At 35.1% G+C, this 20,673-nt stretch overlaps 1 protein-coding gene across 19 annotated transcripts in view; it reads right to left on the minus strand.

Annotated features, from left to right (window-relative positions):
- The window catches only part of LOC124297924 (probable GPI-anchored adhesin-like protein PGA55), a 122,747-nt gene that overhangs the window by 13,654 nt on the left and 88,420 nt on the right, over positions 1 to 20,673 (minus strand). For 17 of the 19 annotated variants that reach the window (XM_046749338.1, XM_046749345.1, XM_046749342.1 and 14 more), the window contains 7 exons: positions 20,145 to 20,216; positions 18,184 to 18,346; positions 16,669 to 16,772; positions 15,670 to 15,845; positions 13,720 to 13,948; positions 12,498 to 12,610; positions 8,970 to 9,146 (listed from right to left, as the gene is read on the minus strand). In XM_046749338.1, coding sequence (XP_046605294.1) covers positions 8,970 to 9,146; positions 12,498 to 12,610; positions 13,720 to 13,948; positions 15,670 to 15,845; positions 16,669 to 16,772; positions 18,184 to 18,346; positions 20,145 to 20,216 — 1,034 coding nt within the window. The remainder of the gene's footprint in view (positions 1 to 8,969; positions 9,147 to 12,497; positions 12,611 to 13,719; positions 13,949 to 15,669; positions 15,846 to 16,668; positions 16,773 to 18,183; positions 18,347 to 20,144; positions 20,217 to 20,673) is intronic. The other 2 variants (XM_046749344.1, XM_046749337.1) reach the window with 2 other exon arrangements.

Raw genomic sequence — 20,673 nt, forward strand, 5'->3', positions numbered from 1 at the left:
AATAATAACTCGAAAATTCCGTTCGGCTTTCACTGTCGAGCGATATTTATCAGTTTCGTCATTGCTGAGTGAGGAATAGACGGCATTTCAAGGATCGATTGTCGTTTAAATATTACCTGACAACCTCGTCGACGGGTCGATTTTCACTAAAAATCTGTATAGAAATCGAGTCGCACAAAAGCAGCTGAACTAATTGTTGAGGTAGTCAAGTTTCCCCGGTGGAAAAATATTTTTCACTATATTTTTCAGTAAATGTATGAAAAATTCGTCAGTTCTAATTTTACTACGATTACTTTCACGGTGTTCGAACATTTTTAGAGATTGATTTAGATTTACGAAAAGTCATTTTGACGCTTGAAATCCCGTGATAAAAAAATTGAAAAAATCAATCGAGCAGGTTGATACACGACAAAAGTATTTTAGAGGCCTTGAAGGGAAGTTTCGAGAGGCGTTTTCAAATACCAAAATAGTATAATTGAAATAATTATTGCTTTGAGATTGAAAAAAAAATTTCAACTAAGAAACAATTCCTGTTTCATGATATTATATTGTAACAATGATCCAGTTTTTGACAGATTCAATTAAATCGCGTGGTACAGATCGAAAAAAATGTTTGCAAAATATTTTGTTCGAGTGGCAAAATCGTTTCTCACAAGAGGAGTATATCACAATAGGTTTCTAGGACACAGTGATTGGCGGATTGTCTATATAGGGCATTCCATGCCAACTCTGATTTTTTTCCGCCAAAAAAGACGAAAATTTTTTTTACAAATATTCTTTTTTTTTTTTAAGTCATCTCAAAAACGCCTATTTTTCAGAAAAATTCACAGACATGCCTCGATATGAAACGATTATTTTGAGGCCAGAACGGAAACGTGATTCCGGTTTTTTTTTTTTTTTTTATTTTTCCAGAGGGATTCAAACAGTTTATTTAAACAATTTCAACACTTTCAACGCAAGTTGTACCATTTTTTTTTTTTTTTTTCTTTGTTTCGATGTTTCTACTCGGAAATTTCGAGAAGAATATACGGTGTTAACGGTGAAATTTATTCACGGCAAGACCATTTTTGTTGACAATAATAAGCATTTTGCGAACAATGAGTGCAAACGCATGGGACGAAGGGAACGAGACGCTTCCTGCGAGTTTCTCGTATTAAGAACGACGTTCGTGAATAATATTCTCTTTTCCAACGCGTTGTGTAGCTGTCCACCTGTACAGGTAGCCGAAGCAGCGGCTTGCAACCGGACGTGTTTGCACATTGCGAGTGTTGGATGGAATATTTCCTCGACTAGTCCTCTCGCACACAAAAGCGATTGGGCGTCAAGCGGACGCCGGTTGACGGGCTTAAAAAGACGGAAACGATTCCAGCGATGAATTATTTTATCACGATGAAAAGCGGCGGAAGCTCAGGAAACGAGAAAATTTTAATCCAAGATGGAACTGAAGCGAATCAATTTTAATACCTTGGGCAAATCAGAATATTTCAATAAATTTATCCAGAATAAGTAAATTTCTAACGGTTTATCAATTTTTCTCATAAAATTACTTACAAATTGTAACGGTTTCAACGAATTTCGTTGAAATATCTATATTTCAGCGTGAAAAACGAATGCCGGCAGATTTGTTTAAAGAAATTTGTTGAAATATTTTGAAAAGTTTTCCCGCCTCAACGAAACGGATTCGCCGATCTATCGAAATTTAAGAAACGACACGATTTTGTGACGTTATTTGTAAAAATTTTAATACATTATTCAACTTAATTAATTTAGGTGTAACATTTTAAACCGTTATTTAACAATTTTTTGGTTTTGTTAATTATTTCAGCGGCATCGTTCGAGGTTGACAGAATGACAAGGAAATAAATACGCGAAAAGTTGGTTAGATGAGTTGTAATTAAATTTTTTACCATTCAATAACTGAATCAACAAAGTTTTCGGTTTATATTTCTTTCTTTCGTCAAAATGACAAACTTTACGCTCTTTTCTCTTGACGGTTAACGATTGTTTCAGCTCTTTCGTGTACTTTGTTTTTTGCTTTCCTTTTTACACAAGTCACAAACTAATCGCAGTGTTAATATTTTATAGTGTTTTTAACGTATAGTTTCACGATCTACGATCACGCGACGATTGTAATTACGAACTATGATTGCGGTGGACGTTAACGTTGAGTAGTTGTAAAAATTTCGATTTCGATTTCGTCCTAAATTCTTCATTGCTGTGGTATAAAATCATAATCATTTATCTAGGTACCTGGAAATTTCTGTAATTCTCGACCTCCGACTATTCATCGTGATACTAATTTTTTGATCGGTAAGTTTCAAAGTGCACAGAATGGTTCGGATTTTTAGAATACATTTCCGGTAATGTATGGAGAATTTCTTATAAAAGACGTACTTAGAATGTTTTCCTCTTAAAAATATCATTTAGAAAGTTCGTTTGAAGGTCGAATAAGTTTGCCAGATCTTCCGCATAAGAATTAAGAATTATACATTAGGCGCAGGTGTTTCAAATTGTTAAACTTTCACATAAACTTCCTAAATATATAATCACATTTCCATTTCATTTAATACAATAATATAATACCATTACGATATTATCAAAATTGAGCTGTCACTATGTTTTCCTTATCTGTGTGTAAAAATATCACGCTTACATTTTTGCGGAAGATATTCGTCACTGTGGCCAGAATTGCGGCTTTGCTTCAAACACACCTTATCTACTTATTATTAGACATTGCGGTAATCGCCGACAAGGAAGTTAAAGTCTTTCACAGAACTTATCCGTCATTTAATACGTTGAATCGAAAGATATTCGGATATTTGTGAATTTAGATTTGTGCAGTTCGTAATCGATCGAAAACAGTTACCCTCAACCGTAACTTAAATTCTTTCTGTAATTTCTTTACGTCCGAACTCTTCGAATGACGGATACGACGGATACATTTCAGTTTACGATCTACGTTGAAACGTTGCAGCTTTCTTTCAACAGTTGCGTAGGTGTACGGAAATTTTTTCAAAGCCACTCGGAATTATTTGAAACTTATTTAGTACATGACAACATATGAAAAAAAAAGCATTTCACAAACGATGACAGATTTTTAAATGCTGTAGTTTCGAAAACGATTGAATTATAAACTTGGAGCAGAGAAAAAAAAAATGCATATTATGTAATCTGGAATTAAGGGGCTTAAACTGATTTTGATTCAAGAAGTAATGTTTAGTTTTAGAGTTAAAATTCTAAAGCAATCGGTACATTACTGTCACAAATATATTTTCAACAAGAAGATCGTCGGTTTCATTTTCAATGATTTTGAATCGTCTCTATTCTTTTACTCTAGAATCCCATCGACCGCCACTGATTTGAAAATTCTGCAATAGAATCTAGACATATATGTATGTGTCCAAATAATGTGTATATTTGATAGTAGAATAGAAAAGGTTGGTTCCGGTAAAAAAAAATATGTTTTACGTTTACCAACTTTGTAAGGTCGATAAAAATACGACTAAGAATTCATTGGAAATTTTATGAAAAATGACAACTTGTTGTCTCGGTATTGCATTCCTGCAACCAATATTTTTCGAGATAAGATGATTACCGAGAATTTTTTCAACAATGGAAACCAAGAACGTGAAACAGTTCGCATAGAAAGTTTTTTTTACTACCAGTGTAGCCTGGAAACTGACAAACTTTAAAAATAATGTTATAGAATACAGGCAAAAAAAAAAAAAAAAAATACATCTCATCACCCGGAGAATGAATAATTTTTTTACAAATTTCAACGTGTACAAGAAAATTTCCCACACCGAGAGAAATTTTTAGTTCCGGTTACCGTTCAGCCCTCAACTATTTTCATTGTTTACCACAATCGAAAAATACAGTTCTAGGTAGAAAACGAAAATTATTTTTCTAGCTGTTACCGGAAAGTCTATTATCCGTTACTAATTCTTTCTCGTTACGATCGCTGTTGCTAGATTTTCTTGCAACTGTTGGGAAAATTTAATGCTCGTGCAACGATAAATTGACGTTAAATACTTGTTTAACTAAAAAAACTACAGTAAACCTCAGAAGCTGATTTTCCGTTGCAATAACGTAAAATGTTTACGCGTACCTCGTTTTTCCTACTTCCAACAATGTTCGAACAGTTTTTTTTTTTTTGACGATACATGTTTCAGCGAATCTTTCTAGTTGATATAAGAATTTTCTCAGTGAGAATCTAAAAAATACCCTGGATATATATATGTATATAATTTTCTGACAAAAATTCATGTCTCGTAGTTGAAAAGTGTGAAAACAATAAAAAAAAAGAACCACGAGGAAAACCGAATCCCAGATAGATTTTGAGCTCTGAAACGATACCTTGGCGTATCTCGTCGGAATTGTTGGTGGCTTGGCGTCGTCGTCGAGTCGGTTAGTCGAAGAATAAAAACGTCGCACTCGGTACCGCGTTAAATGAAAGAGTGACTGGGGAGTGTAGGTCGCAGGAAGCCTCGAAGCTAATCTCCTGCCTCCTCCTCGAAGCAATGAGTGGCTCCTCGAGCGGAGGATGTAAGAATCATAACGGTACGCGCCGGTCTGACACTCCGGGGTTCAAGGACAGTCAACCGACGCGTCTTTGGCTCCCCTCGAGTCCTTCGCCGCGGAGTCAATCGTCCCCAGTTTTCCCTTAGGGGCAGGTTAGGGACGGCAGGCCTCTTTTAAGGCCCAGGGTCTGATGATCCTCGCTTTCGAAGGCGAGTCGGCTCTACAGTCCGCTCAAAAAAGTCTTAGAAATTTTAAAATTCCACCCCCGCCACCGCGTACCTCCTTCCGCGTCTGGTTTCAGCGTATTTTTTAAAAATAAAAAATTTTATCCGCAAAAACGGAACGAGCTTCTGTTGGAAATGTTCGAACGAATATACTGAGAAATATTCAAACCTCGTTTCCAAAGCTGCGCATGTTTCGTGATTTTTTTCAAACTCTCGATTGATTATCTTTATACTAGGTTAGAGTAAGGTTTTACAACGGTATCACGGTTTGGATATTTGATGGACATTTTAACCAGTCGATCAACTTCATTTTCAGCCTACTCTTGTTCGGTTTACATTTAGAAAATTCTACGTTTGGAATATGTTTCGAGCGGACTGTACACCTGATACATCTTTAATATATCGTAACAGCTGACAAACAGAAGTGTTTTTCAAAGTAATTTCCTTTGCAAAATAATACCATTTAACGCTTCTGAAATATTACCGATCGGGTATAATATTTACGGGCAAATAATAGGTGCCTGTAAGATAAGCGGTACGTTATTTATAGTCCTGAAGATTTGATTGAACCGGAAACCGTTATCAAAATCGAAAATAAAACCGGTATTTTCGACCATTCAATCCACAGGAACAGGAGTCAAAACAGATTTCAATGAACTCTAATGACTGCAGGAAGACGAAACGAGCGACGATTGTTGGACCGGTTTGAAATACGTTACGAATACAGCTGCGAATACCACTTCTGAATAATATGCGATCACGATCGTATTTTTTTCTGCAAGGAAATATTTTACCGATCGAATTCTACCTAGTACTCGTGACTTTATAATGCCATTCGTATATTGTCAGAAAATATACCTACGTCATTCTAATTGTAAGAGAGTAGAATATAATTATAAAACTTGGTACCATCGCCATTTTCACTTGGTGTTAACTCCTTCGTAACGAAGTAAAATCTTCACAACTTGTACAAAGGGTTTTATACCTAAATCTTCGCGTAATCAGTCCGTAAGGATCAGCTGATTTCAATCATCGGCGCCATATTGTCGAGAAGAAAAAAATGCATTGGGATTCACTCTGAAATCAGGTTAGTCCGACTAACAAGATAGACTAGCTGCTGTTATTTGTTCTGTTTAATTCTTTTATTTTGTAGTAGAAGAAAATACTTACTGCATTTTATGAACAACATTTTCTGATGTATAATCAAAACATTTCCTTCTGTCCATCTATAACGAGAAACTTTAGAGATTGTGCCGAAAATTCGATTTTACTAAAAGAAACACGGAAGTTTACTGTAATCTGAAATTGCGTGTATCGCAAAAAAAAAATAAAAATAAAACTATAGCTGGAACTAATGTCTGGAGCAATATGGCGTCGCATTGGGCGATCAGCTGATCGGTTCAGCCTCAGTTCTAGACGAATAACGTAAATATCAAGGGGCAGACAACTTCGTACAAATGGCAACAGTTTTCTTTTGTCTAATGGAGCTTGTAGGTTTCTGGGAAACGTAGGTAAAAATACGACTTTCATAATTTTATACGACACAGTTAGCATGGTGAATTTGCTAACATCAGACGGCATCCTCTGATGTTTTTGATCACAACACGTGTAATCGTCGAGCATATCGACTAATGGAAAGTTGATAAAAAATAATGACGAAAGGCTAAGTGAGCAGATTCAAGAGAGTACATGGTGCAATAAAATTGGCGCGCTGTTATAATCGCGCGCAATTATGACCGCGCAGTCTTGCATATTACGGTTATCTCGAGATTGCCAGTAGAAGTTCTCTATGTACTTGGAAATTGCAATCAGGTACCATACCATGGCCGGACAAGACGCTGTCCCAAGAGCCGTAAGCAAAGCCTTAAGCAAAGTTTCAGGTAATTACAGCGTCTGAAGAAAGGAATCGCAGTTCCTTATGGCTCGCCGTTTCGCATTTTTCAAATATCGGCATACGGTCAGTTTCTGCAGGACTATGTCATTAATTTTTCAACGAGTGGTAAGAAAAATTCTAAACCAAGATACGCGTAATGTCTAGAGTCAAAAACTCCAGAATTGGCGGGTAATTTAAATCCCCGGAAAATTGTGTTTCGTTATCAACTGGATTTAGACACAGTACAATTCAATTTTGCGGGTATGCAATTAATTGCAGGGATCGGAATAAAACATCAACGGTTATGACAGCAAACACTGATTTAAAACAGAATTAGTAAACAGCTGAGGATCTCACGCACGTCTAAACACAGCGAAATTTCAGCGAGGATAAAAAGAAATATTGGGCGTATTATTTCACTCAGAAAAATCTCGAATGAAAACTGATTGGATAAACTTTTTTTTTTACAGAACATGCGATAGATAAATCATGAGCGTATCTGAAAAATTTCGGATGCAAAGAAACTCCGGATTTCTTTGATGAAATTTGCAACAATTCTATGTACTGCAACTGTTCGGATCGACGGTCAGCTTCATCATTAACTTGTCTAAAGTAATAAATTTTAGTGTTTTTTACCAAAATAAATATATAAACATGTTAAAATTGGACAGTTGATCTATCTTTGGTGTTGCAAACATTAGAGAATAATTGAATTGCTTTAATATTGATGATAACTGTGTTACCAGGTTCAGATCTGTGATGATTGACTAAAGTTCCAATCGATTAAGCTTCACTTGATTAACTTAATGCGCGTCTTCTAAACTACTACATTATTGTTTTCTCATGTTTCGACATTTTTCTGACAGATTTATAGGCCCAATATACTTGGATTTAAGCTGCGTTAATTAAAGTAGGTTGGCGGGTCAAGAATCAGGACTTTTTCGGTGATTTTATTACGAATGGCGAATTTAGTATGTATCAAACTCATATATTCGTAAGCTATGGTAATTGCCTTCAGAATATAAAGAAAAGAAATACTAAAGTTATGTACAGCTTAAATGCTGATTTTTCAGTTTAACTTTTGTCAACATGATAAAACCTTTGATATATTTGTTCGATTTTATTTTATGGTTACACTCAATTTATTTAGAAGGCCATTTTCTTCAGTCTCAGTGAACCACTTGTTTTTATCACGTTGGTATCATTGACTTTTGAAGTTTTCAACATTGCGCGGATGTTGATTTCGAAAAGTAAGAAGCAATATTGAATTGACAATTTGAGAAAAATTCGTTACATTGACTTTGTGAAAAACACTTTTCTAAATAAAATAAGCCACGGTGAAGGGGAATCGAACAAATCTACTAGAGGTTCAACCATCGAAAACCGGTGTGGAATGAAAAATCAAGCTTGTGCTTATAACTAGAGTATGTATATCTTTTTTAATATACTTAGAATGATTGTCGTGGCGTAGGGATATACTAATCAAACAAATATTCAGCCGTAATAAAATCAACAAAGCGTGTTTGATTTCCAACTCACAAACCTCGTTAGAGCGATGCTGTACTCAAGAATATTACCTGCATTATTCTAGGTTTGTGGACCACTTTTTAACGAAACAATAAAATGTAATTTCCCATTTTGAAAAGGCTCTTGCTGTGTGTATAGAAATGATTGGAATCTGCGTACAGCTGTTTTTCTCGATATTACCGACCGAGCAAGCAAGTATTTAAATATTTTTTATCGATTTACGTAGGAAGAGCCATTACATTAGATGCAAGTTATTAAATGCACGAAGGAAAATCCATTTCATTATTCCGTTTAACTGCAATCCTAAACCCTGCAAGTTACTAGCGTATAGAACCACCTTAAGGGGATGCTGTAGTAAATCCTTACCAACCGTGTAATATACGAATTGTTTTTTCTTATATGAGATTCTACGCATTATTAATGTGAAAATGCCGGAGATAGCACAATTCTATATGCAATATCACACAGAAATATCTAAAAACTTGTGTGTATAACGTACGTACATATGTACATGTAAATATATTCCGGTGTAGAGTGATAATTCAAACGAAGGAATGCATTTTCCGTCATGATTTTCGAGTGAAACAACATTTGTTCTTGCTACTTCTATTCGAAATCCCGTGTAGAATTTGCGCTAGCTGCAACTTGTTCGCGTCAATGATGCGTATAAGGCTTCGGATAATAGAGAAAAATGGTGACGTTTGCTCAATCGGTAAGGACTCACTCTACATCACCTTAAGTACTGCGGACCGACATGACAAAAGGGGCATTAATTGGGACGAGGATTAATGCGATGGAGTTCACACGGCCACACCGATGCGAACCTTGACTTGTCCGTCACGTGGCGGCGTAATTCGGAACTGCCTCCGCTGTTTCTCGGGCGCTTTATAAGCCTCGAAGAACTTGAACTTGTTCGAAATGTCCGATGTCTCGGCTCGCACTTCCTCGGCTGTGTCGGTGCTACGAATGACGTCGTCGGACACTTGACGTCCCACGAAAGCCTGCATTCGTCACCCCGATCGCCACCGCCACAGGATCGCCAACCACCAAAGAATCAGTTCAAGCGCAACGGTTTATCGATTGTTCATCAAGGTCCATGGCGACATGTCGGAATGATATTTTATATTACGGAATCTCTAAAAAATTCTTGCATTTCATCACAACCATGGCAGTCTTCGGAAATTGCTGACCCGAGTGCGCATGCGCCATGTTTTTTGTCAGGCACAGACAGGCTGGCCAACACTGCCCGGTTAGGTTTCGGCGCGAACTGACAATACGCGCAAGTATTTTGAGGTTACGTTGACTCAATCATTGGAAGTATATATTTTTCCTTGCCGTCAAATTTCTCGAAACTGAGTATACAAGGGTTCTCAGGATCGCTGATTTCAAAAATCAGGTCAGAACTGATACATTTTCAAAATTTCAAAATGGCGGATCCAATATAGCGGACTAAAATTATAAAAATTGTTCCGGGTTACTTGAAATTTGTTACTCGGGGGTTTTCGGGGTCGCTGAAAAAGGATCCGAGATCAGAATTATAAAAATCAATATCCGAAATGCATTTTCTGCATTTTGCGTAAATTGCACAATTCAGACGTCGGATTCGTTTTCGGAGACCCCGGAAAACCACCGTGTAAAAAATTTTAAGCGAAATGGATCAATTTTTATATTTTTGGTCCGCTATTTTGAATCCGCCATCTTGAATTTCGGAAATCAGCGACTACGGAAACCTCTACATACCCATTTTCATGATAATTGGACGTGCAGAAAAGAAGAAATCGTGAGGATATGGAAGTGGTAAACTGTATACTTACCACTATGCTGCAAAGGGTTAAATGACGACCCGTCACATTTAGGCTATCCCAAGTTCTCAACGCAACCTAACCTCTTACAGACTGACAAGCAGATCGTATATTTGGCGTGATCTAGTTGACTCTACCGATAAAGTCGCAATATTTGGCGCATGCGCATTTTGGTATTCAGCTTCCAGGGTGTTTCCCGTGTTTTCAACCTGCCTAATACGGTTCAACTTTATGTTCCAAATAACAAATGAAAACAAGAGAGCAAATTACTTGTCTCCAAACTTGTACTTGTACTAACTGTAAAATGTAAAACTGAAGAAAACGATGCAAAACTTCATCATTTATTGAATACAAAAGGAAGAATGCAATGTTGATGATTTTATGCAAGACGACATAGAGATTCGTTCACAATCAGCTTTTTAGAGTGAGGCTGTCGACTATTTTCCAAGTATAACGTAACGTCTTTCCTAGAAGCTTAAGCAGCCGTAGACAATTCTTCTGCACGAACATAGCCACGCGTGTCCAATTAGGGAATTTTAATTATCTCACAATCAGTAGGGGCATAATTCGTTCAACTCTTGAGTCACTGGCAGCCGCTCTGCACTTCTAGAGCAAACGTGTTATACTGGTTGATAGTTTGATAAACCACTCACTGCAAGCAAGAACTAAACAGACGATCAGCCACGGCGTAATTAACTCGGCCCCAAAAACAATCGACGCTACTAAATTGCTTCAGCTCTCTTGTCGTGAGACACAATTTATCGAATTACCCATCCTACGAGAAGACGAAAATAAACAAGTCTCCAATCTGTACATGGGGCATTCCACATTAAAACCAGCTATTTTCAACCCCACCATTTCCGATTTCATTGAAATATGTTCACGCGAGAAGAGCGTCTCTAAAAGTCGAAATTTAATTTTTGCTAACTGTTTTTTGTGAAGTTACTTTCAAGTAAAAAATATACAAACCTCAGAGTTTCACATTTTTTTTTTAAATTTGCAAATATTTCTCTTCTCGTTCTTATCATTTTAATTTTAGTCCTACGAAGGAATAGTTTTATTTTATATTTTTAGAGCACATAAAGAAATTTCTGATTCACAAAAATCAGTTTTTCAATGTTTTGATAATATCAACAACAATTCTTAAACAGTTTCCGCTGCGTGAACAGCACATGAAGTTATGTAAGAGTTGAATTCGATTATAGACAATTTTTCCAAAATTTTCTAGAGGTATAAGCTAAACTAAATTTTATTCGATAAAATTTAACGATGTGCTTTAAAAAATAGCCAAGTGAATAATTAAATATATCAGAAAGTTAGTTTCTCGAAATTAAATTCTTTATACGTTAACTATTGATTCTTGTCAAGGCAACATTTTTTGAAGTGTTCTAAACAATAGATAACAAACTTTCCATCGTGGGATCAATTTTAAAAAGACCGAAATAAAAAATGAAGGTTTTCAGAATATTCAATAAGGCGGAATTTTGAGAAGATGTGCATATTTGTAACTTGAAAGTGATTCGATAAAAACCTGTTTTAAAACGAATTTAGGGTTTTAGGGCCGCTATTACCACATCGAAAAGTTTCAAAAAAATACAAAATAGTGAGGATCAATATTGGTTAATTTGGTATGGGATACCCCATTAACAGACTTACAGTTCATAGATCGTAGAAAATTCTATCGCTGAGGGAAAACTAAAAAATTTGGTTCCCTTGGACTCGAATTGAGCGAAAACAAATCGAGCCTTATTCATCAGCCTGGAGTATTTATAAAATGAATAAAACCGCGCCGTTTCGCTTATCATGATTTTATCGTTAGACATTGAACCGCACTTTATGTTGTGAAATTGATACGGAACGTGTTTGCAGATTTTAATCTGTGACTTTCTGAGGAAAATCGCTGGCAATCAGGATGATGACTAATATCTAATAAACGACTAGATAACATTCCAGGAAAAACACCCGCAAATGTGATTCGCGCGTATTCAATGTTCTGAAAACAGCGTGCGTCAAAAATACAAAAACAATTTCTCTCGAATCGATTATTTGGCATTATCAAAGCTACCAAAAATTGTCGAGCTTCATCGTTATAACCGGAAACAGAATTACGTCGGATTTCAAATCCCAGCTCAAAAACAACCGATGAAATTGGTCGATTTTTGTAACAGTTTTTAGCGTCTGCCCAAACTCGTTGATCACGAATCTGACCCTGAAATTTTACAGCTAAAATGGCGAATCGAATACGATATGCGACAATATGTGGAAAATCCATTCCATTCAAGATTTCGAAATTTTGAAGTTAGACTAGTGAGAGAAATCAGATATAGAAAAATGATGTGATTTTTCGACTTGTTGTTCACTCATCTTACTTTCGATTCATTGTTCCAAATTTTCTAATTTTGAGTGCAAAAGTGTTTCCGGAAAAAAACAATTGCAAAAATCGAGCCATTTCGTCGGTTGTCTTGAACATCGACAAAACAAAAAAAAAAAAAATCATTGTGCTCAAACACGTTGAAAGTTTCAAAAAGCAAACAAAACTTGTGTACTCACGTCTCGAATGCGTCGCGTTGTTTCGGTTGATGTTTTTGGTGTCACTGGCCTCGCCGTTTTCGCTGCCGTTGCATCAAGCTCCAAAAAGAGACTGCGAGATTTCTTGCTGATACCTGAAGCACATAAGTATGAACTTTGTGATTGGATGCAGATTAGAGAAATAGTGTAAACAAACTTGTCCATAATTTTACAACTTTATCCAGCTGTTCGTGAAAAATTCCGGATATAAGGCTTCGGTATATTTTGCATTGCAGTATAAAAAAATGTTGCGATTGTCGACAATTGCTTCATTTTTTATTTGATGTGCAAGCGACGAAATGATCTTGCATAATTTTTTCCTGAATATTTTCTTCAAAAACTTTGAAACAGATTATTTCAGACAATTCTTAGTGATAATGTTTTTGGTCTATTACGAAAGATAGAAATTCTCAAAATGTGCCAGACTTTTTTTTGGGGTTGTTTGATCTGGTGTAAAATTTGAGGTAAAATCAAGTTCAGAATTTTTCAGAAAAATAACGCTTTACTCTGAATCTATCGACGATTTTTTTTCTGCTCGTATTGAAACTTCTAAATTATGTTTGATTTTTATAAAATCGTTTTTTAGAATTTTGAGGCTCTCCGCGTTTTCTCGAATCACTCGAAATTTCACTAAAATTCGCTGATCACTCTGAAAAATTTTAAATCACAGAATTTTTCACATTTCTTCGGAGAATTTCGTGCGCAGTGAGTTGAAATGAAATGATAAATTCAAGAAAATCTTTATTCATAAAGTACCAAGTGTGTTATTCATAGCTTCAAATACTTGAATACTCATGATAAGGAAAAACTTATCTGAAATAGAATCGTTCTTTTGTTTCCAGAAATTCATGCGATATTTACCTCGGAGAAGATTCACAATCAGCCAGAAATAGTCAGAAACGTTAAAGCTCGGAAATTTTTTAAATTCTCGATAGAAATTGAAGCTTGAAAAGAATACGAACTCTTTTCATATATGTACCTAATTCTACAATTCCTTCAGAAAATCCCTGACATATATTATCAGAATATGTAATTGCAAACTTCACCGGATAAATAATCAGGAATATTTTTCAAAACAATTCAAAATCACAGTAAATTTTTGTGAGATTATTAGAGAGAAATGTAAAAAATAGAAAAAAAAAAAAAAAAATGGAGCAATTTCACCGAATTCTCTCCTTCAATTAAAACGTTTTAACGCACTGACCAGCGGCGATGACGTCTTCCTCGGCACGATCTTGGTGTTTAAACTTCTCCTCGGAGTTCTCGTCGTTGTTGGCAGCAATTGGCTCGCCGCGTTCGAAACGCTCCTTAATTGAACGTGCGTGGGCAGATTGTTGAATTTCCTGAATCTCTTCGGCGGCGTTGATTTTTGTCACGCGTTCACTTTCCGCAACCGCTTGTTGGTAAAGCTCCTTCATCTTGCCTTGTTTTCCCTGCGCGATGTGTCCAGAATTTAGACAAGAGTAAAAAACATCAACGACGCATATCTTTAAACAAGTTTCTCTACGAGGCGAGTCGTTAATTTACACATTTGACACGAACCTCAACTTTTAAAGAACTAAGTAAAAGACTTTTTTTTTTCCTCTGATCGCTACCAATTTTATCTACGTTCTTGAGACATTTTTTTCGTGAACGTTCAACTCTGAAAGCTTAAGATACGGGATGTTATGTATATCTTGGTGGGCGCCGTTACATGTCAAAATTGCACTCAAATCGCAATTTTGGTAGCCGATCGTTCACCTACAACTTATGAAATCGGCCATAAATTTAGTACACAAGTTTCGAGAAGAATATAACTCCTAGAAACGTCGCCTTTATAATTTTTATTGCATCTCGAAGACGGTGGGATTGTAATTTCGATCGATTCCCCATCAATTTTAAGTTACTTTAGTCAATTAAAGTAATTAAACGCGGTTTAATATCCTTCCATTAAAAGTTTTACGACCTTCATTATTTCGAGTCAGAAGTGGGCCATTTCAAAAAATGCAATTAGCCGAGGCCACATTCTGGTTTAAAAAGTGTCGACCGATGAATTTTTACACCGACGAGTATGTAATTCGTGAGTAATCGTTATTGGGTTGCCTGACGCGATGAAACGCTGGAATTCCTCTGACAATTAAAACTGGGTCAAATTGCGGTGTATTTCAGCCCACCCATCCCCGCTCAAGTTATTTTCTTTGCAAATAATCGAACTCCGAAAGGCATTGTCTGAAATTAAATCGGGTGAGTAATCACGATGATCGTCATTTCAGGCCTGATTGGGACGATAAAAGTTTTTTTTTTTTTTTAAGAATATTGTATCTACAATCAGACATTATTTTTGAAATTAGATAACTAACAAAATTCAAGGTCTTTCACGACTTTTTTTTTACAGAATTCTACCCCAACTTGATCTCGAATCATGAATTTCCAAAAAATTCCAACTTCTAAAATAAACGTAATTTCTTAATGCAACGAAATATTGACACGTGTCCATAGCTACTAGTTTTTTTTTTTATTTCACTTATCTGAAGTGTTATAGGTTTGAGAAAAGATACAGAAATCCTATCATTATCATAAAAATTGATGTAACATTATATATTTTTTAACAATATAATTTTGTTTCTTCATGAAATTATCATTTTATTTTTATGCGAGAATTGGAACATTTAAAAAATTATCAGCTGTTTCATGAATAATTAAATTCAATAGTCGTTACGGCCCGATTATTCGTTCCACTTTTATCGCAGATTTTAATTTAAATTTTGTGAATTATCTCTTAAAAAAGGTTCATTTCTTGTCGTGCTGGAAAATCGTTTTATTTCCTTGAGAGTTTTGGATTTTGTGATATTTGAAGCGTGACCTAAAATAGTTTGGTGGAAATTAAAAATCTTCGGTACTTGAAATCGTGATGAGAGATCTTCCAGTAAATTTTTTTCGTTATTTTTTTTTTTCCATTTCATTCCAATTCCTTACTTGAAATTAATTTTCATCCCACTTCTAAACTAAGTTCGTCCCCATCTTCGTTCTAGGCTTTGACTTTATTTTTTTTTATAACAGACAACCTTAAACGTTCAAATTTTACCGGAATCAGTTATAAAAAATGAATTTGAAGATGACAAGGAAAATGGGAAATATATGTATTTAATTGTGCGAAAAAATAATCGGAACTCACCATAAATAGGCGAGAACGAATCCCGGCAATTTCCTCCTTGCGCGCCTCCCTTTGAGACTCCCTTCGTCCCTGTTGGCTGGTCGATTCCCACCGATTTTTCATGTCATCCATTTTTGAAAAGCTCATCGGACGTTCTCGGGTTGAACGTTTTGCCTTGATTATTTCATTATCGACTTCTGCAGGGTGAAAAGAAACGCAACGATCTTAGAAATGGCTTTGTTATTCAACGCCAAGAGTTTTATCGGATGTTAATTATGCGTGATTGATTTCCGTTTATAGAGTTTTCTTTATATGTGTTTTTATTTGACAACGCAAATTTCAGTAGGAAATTCGACAAATTTTTTCATTACCAAGTTGTTCTACTTCACGGAATTTTCAATTATATATTTATACACACGTATATATTTTTAATTTCGTAATATTTCTTCCATAACATTTCGTACTAAAGTTTACCCAGAACTTGGTGAGAAAATATTCCTGAATATTTTTTAACAAGCATCTTAAAAAATTCTAAACATCATGTCCTAAGTTTTTATTATTTTCGATTTTATTTTCATCAATTTTATGTAATTTGAATATTTTTATATATCAGATCATAAATTTCACAGAAGCTTGACATGATTTTTGTAGCAAAAATTAAAATTTTAACGTTTTTTAAAAAATTTCTCAAATATCAAGTAACAAGACTAACAGATGATAAGAATACTTCGTAGATTTCATACAAAAATTTGAAGAATATACTTTGAAAAAGTTTTGAAAGAGCAGAAAGTATCTGATTTTTCTAAAATTTTCTAATATTTTGAAAACCTTTTATAAAATCTGTATCCGGCATAAATTTATAAAAGTGTTCAAATCACAGAAAAATAATGAGAATTCGAACAGGAATAATGGAAATTTGAAAGAATATTATTTAGCTAAGGTTTTCAGAATCTTTTTGAATTTCGTTAGAAAATTTCGTCAGTAATATTTGAACATAGATTTTTACCATCACCGACTTACCATCAGTCTCTTCCTCTTCCTCTTCGCTTTCGCTGGATTCCTCGTAAGGGATGCCGTTCAAGGATTCATCAGCAACCCCGATGTCCATTCCTTTGGCTTGGAACCTTTGCAGAGTGATAAAAATTGCGTTTGTAAAATGAGTCATCGCGTAAAGTTCAACTGCGAATTCATTCCCACGAATTAATTATCATCCGGCTGAAGTCACGAAACTGCGCAAGGCGATCAAAGTTGGCATATTTACTGCCAGCACAGAGCGATGCGAGTGCTGATGCGAGTGTTATATTCAACTACTTCCGAAATGCTGACAAGAGAATATTTCGTAGGCTTAAGAAGTCACGGAATCGCTTGCAGCGCGTGTTATAAATAGTTTCAGGGATTTTTCATTCTCTTGTAAATTTTTAGGAGGTTCTTTGGCCAAATTCCATGGTTTTTTTTTTCGTTTTATCACGAGATAAAACGAGATATTTATTGAAATATTATATTCGTAAGCAACGAAGATCTCTTTAACCATTTCATCTAGAAAAATTCCATGTCCCGGCCTCATCACAGTTTATTTACATCTCGAAGTGATCTTTGTTACTTTGTATAACCTCAAAAACCGTCGAGTAACAAGTTTCGGTCAGAATCATCAAATTTTGACACTATGTTCGATTTTACATCCGAAATTTTGGATTTAGAAATTATCAAATTCTGAATACGAATTCGTGATCAGCGATCCCATAAATTCAGGCCGAAATATTGAATGGAAAAATGGGTGACTGAAAAGTTTAAAACACAAAAGTAAAAAATACTGGAATTTTGATACCCATATTTTGATGCTCGTTTCATTTTTGACAATTTTCATGCTCATTTCAAATCGCTTTAAAATGGTTAAACAATCTAGTAGATTGTAATCAGAAGATGATTTATAAACATTTCGAAAGGATTTGATAGGGATCACCGATATCAAAGCTATTGTTTTTCAATCAATCTCAGTATTTTCTTTTTTTGCAATTTCAAGTTATAAGAGGTTTAGCTCTCTTTTTCCAATATTCAGACGTTTTTCTTGAGTTATAATATTTGAAAAACCACGTGTCCCCAATTTTCCCTAATATATAAATGAACGTTTGAATGAATAGACGGTATTCCAACTTTCCTAAAAATTCTCGAAAGGTTGTTACAATTATGCGACAATTTCATGGTCGAGATTGATAAAAATCCTTGAAGGAAATCCAATATATTTTGTGAATTGAAATATTCCAGAATGATTGAAGGAAAATCAGAGAACTGTAAAACCGGTCTTGAGGAACTTGAGAAAAATCGAACAGAAATTTTCAAAAATCACCAGAGGACGTCCGAGTGATTAAAAAAAATCCTTATCGTTATTTTGAAAAATGTTGAAAATTCGTTTTACCCCGAATTGAACTAAAAATGGATGAGTCTCTGTGAAGTTTGTGGGATTTGAGGATAATCCAGCAAACTGTTGGACTGAAACTTCTTCACCAGGATATGGGAACCTAACCATAATCGACTTACTTGGCGAGTTTGCTGAGGATACTTGGCGCACGTTTTACGGCAACTTGAGACGGAGATCGTTCGATGTCGTTGGTCTCGACGCCGGTCTTTTCGAAGACTTGGAAGCGAGACTTGACATTAAGGGCCGAAAGTTCTTCCAGTCCCAAGTCTGGCTTATCAGATGCTGAAAATCGAAAGAGCGGAATTAACGACGGAGAAATTTTACTCGATTTGCAACAACATGATTTTTCACATTTAAAGCGATAGTTACATGTTATGCTGGCAAATATCAACGACATTCCGTTAATCTCTGTATGAAGATAGAAAATAAAAGGGAGAATAATCATTGGTAGACGAAATTGCAGGGAAGGGAAGGATTCGACTTTAATTTGCAATCCACCCAGAAAGCATCACACAAACGCAAACTCACTAATGAGAAACAGTGTTTGACTATATATATTTTTTTCAATTACGAGTCGTGTATAGGTTTAAAAATTGGCACCGCGTACAATTTGGACAAATTTTTTTTCTGGCAATTGCCCAGAAATCCGGCAGTATTTCGTGATTGATTTTATGAGAGTGTAAAATCGGTGAAATATGCAATTTGTGCGGTTTGTTTGTTGGAAGAAAAATTACGATCAATTGAATAAAAATTATTCAGTTGGTATCGAAATATGGACAGTGAAAAGTTCGGCGTTTTTGGTTTTTGATGAAATTTTGAATTATCTACAAAAACTTGATTAAAAATTTTTAACCAATCAGATATTGTAACAAATTTTTCAGTGTTTTCGATATTAGATAATAAATAGTTTTGCAATATTTTTCCACCAAGTAACACGAAGACATTATATCTGAAAAAATTGATTTATGTACACAAATTCGTTAGTAAGTATTTCACAACACTTATCGACGCTCAGGAGCTGCAGCGAGTCGAGTCAAAGATCAGTGGATTAATAAAATCAGCAAATCGAAAATGTCTGAAGTCCAATCACATAAGTTTGAAAACGGAAAATCTACCAAGCAAAGGTTCAGAATCAGTAATTGAATTAATCCTCCGTCGGCAACGTGGATTTTTTAGAGCAAAGTGCCGTTCTGTCTTTTGTAAATAATCACTATTTCTTTTCCTTTTTTTAATTAAAGTTCTTAATACGAAAAAGAGAGAGTACGAGTGAATTGATTCACATTTTTCAAATAACAATTACATTGAAAAAATATTATGGGTATAGTGAGTCTACCTTGCCGACAGAGTCAGTAATAATTCACCTTGCCGACGGAGGTCTAAGTTCTGATACTGGTTTTATCGGAAAAATATTCCTTTGATATAAAAAAAAAAACGTTGTAAGCCGTGAATATCTTCATCGCAATAGTTAAGTCATTGTATAATAATCTTAGATGCGTTGAATTATAATGCGCTCTTGGTTAATTAAAATAAAATTCGAACGACATGTCAAACTTCAATTAATAATAGCTCATTTTGGTTACAAATGAATTCTGCACAAATCGCCTGAAATCGGATTTTGAAGCGATGAACATATTTTGAGGTAAAGAATTAGTATGGATCTTATTCAAAATTGTTTTTCGGATGTTCGAAGAGCTCAATGAAGACTAAAGTCCAGTCCAAAATTATATACACATACCAATGAATATGTAGTTTTCTCATTGAAATCAAAGGCAAATCATCGCGATGACTAAAAAGTTGCCAATAATTGAATAGTCGACACATCTTTGATTTGAAAATCTAAAATAATAAGATTGAGTAGAACAGAATTCGCGCTAAAATGTTCTTTCCTTCGGCTTCCTATTTCGATTAGTTATTTATATTTCAAAGCATATCAGTTCTTTGTCTCATTTTGCGGTTTAAAAAGCTGCGCTTTTATCTGAACGTCCGCTGTTTCACAGACACAAAAACACTTTCAAGCTTCACGTGGATTATTTCATCGCAATGATGCAACGCTTGGTCCACGCTTTGTTCTTTGATTTACCTCTGACCACATCTGGTGGCAATTCTTTCGGCTGGTTCTCTCGAATTATCAGCTCTGGCTTGCGTGGACGCACTACGTGTAAAAAATTTGTGAAATTCATGAGGTTAAAATATTTTGAACTTGACGAAGAGTTTTTTTTTTAACGCAAATTCATTTCATAATACCGCCATAAAAATTGCTTCGTGACTTTTTGGATCTATGTAAAATTTTTTCTAACAAAAACATTTGTCGAAGAACGAGGAATCCCGAGTTTTTCAAGATTAGTTTTAAGCATTCTTCTACCTGAGATTAGATTTTTCGTTCTTCTATACACGTCCATTTTCTAAAACTTGGCTATTTGGATAAATCTTATAAAGTATGGCAAAATTTTTAAGTGCTGACTGAAGTAGACGAAAATTTGGTGAGAGTGGAAATGAAGTTCGAAAAAAAGAATGTGTTCCTTTACAACTTCGGTTCAATGTGACTCAAAATTTTAATTATTGGTCGTGCCAAGAAAAATAATTCTCGAAAAAATGAGTGTAATTTGAAT

The sequence above is a fragment of the Neodiprion virginianus genome, chromosome 2 (genome assembly GCF_021901495.1).
Source record: "Neodiprion virginianus isolate iyNeoVirg1 chromosome 2, iyNeoVirg1.1, whole genome shotgun sequence".
In the NCBI taxonomy this organism is placed as follows: Eukaryota; Metazoa; Arthropoda; class Insecta; order Hymenoptera; family Diprionidae; genus Neodiprion; species Neodiprion virginianus.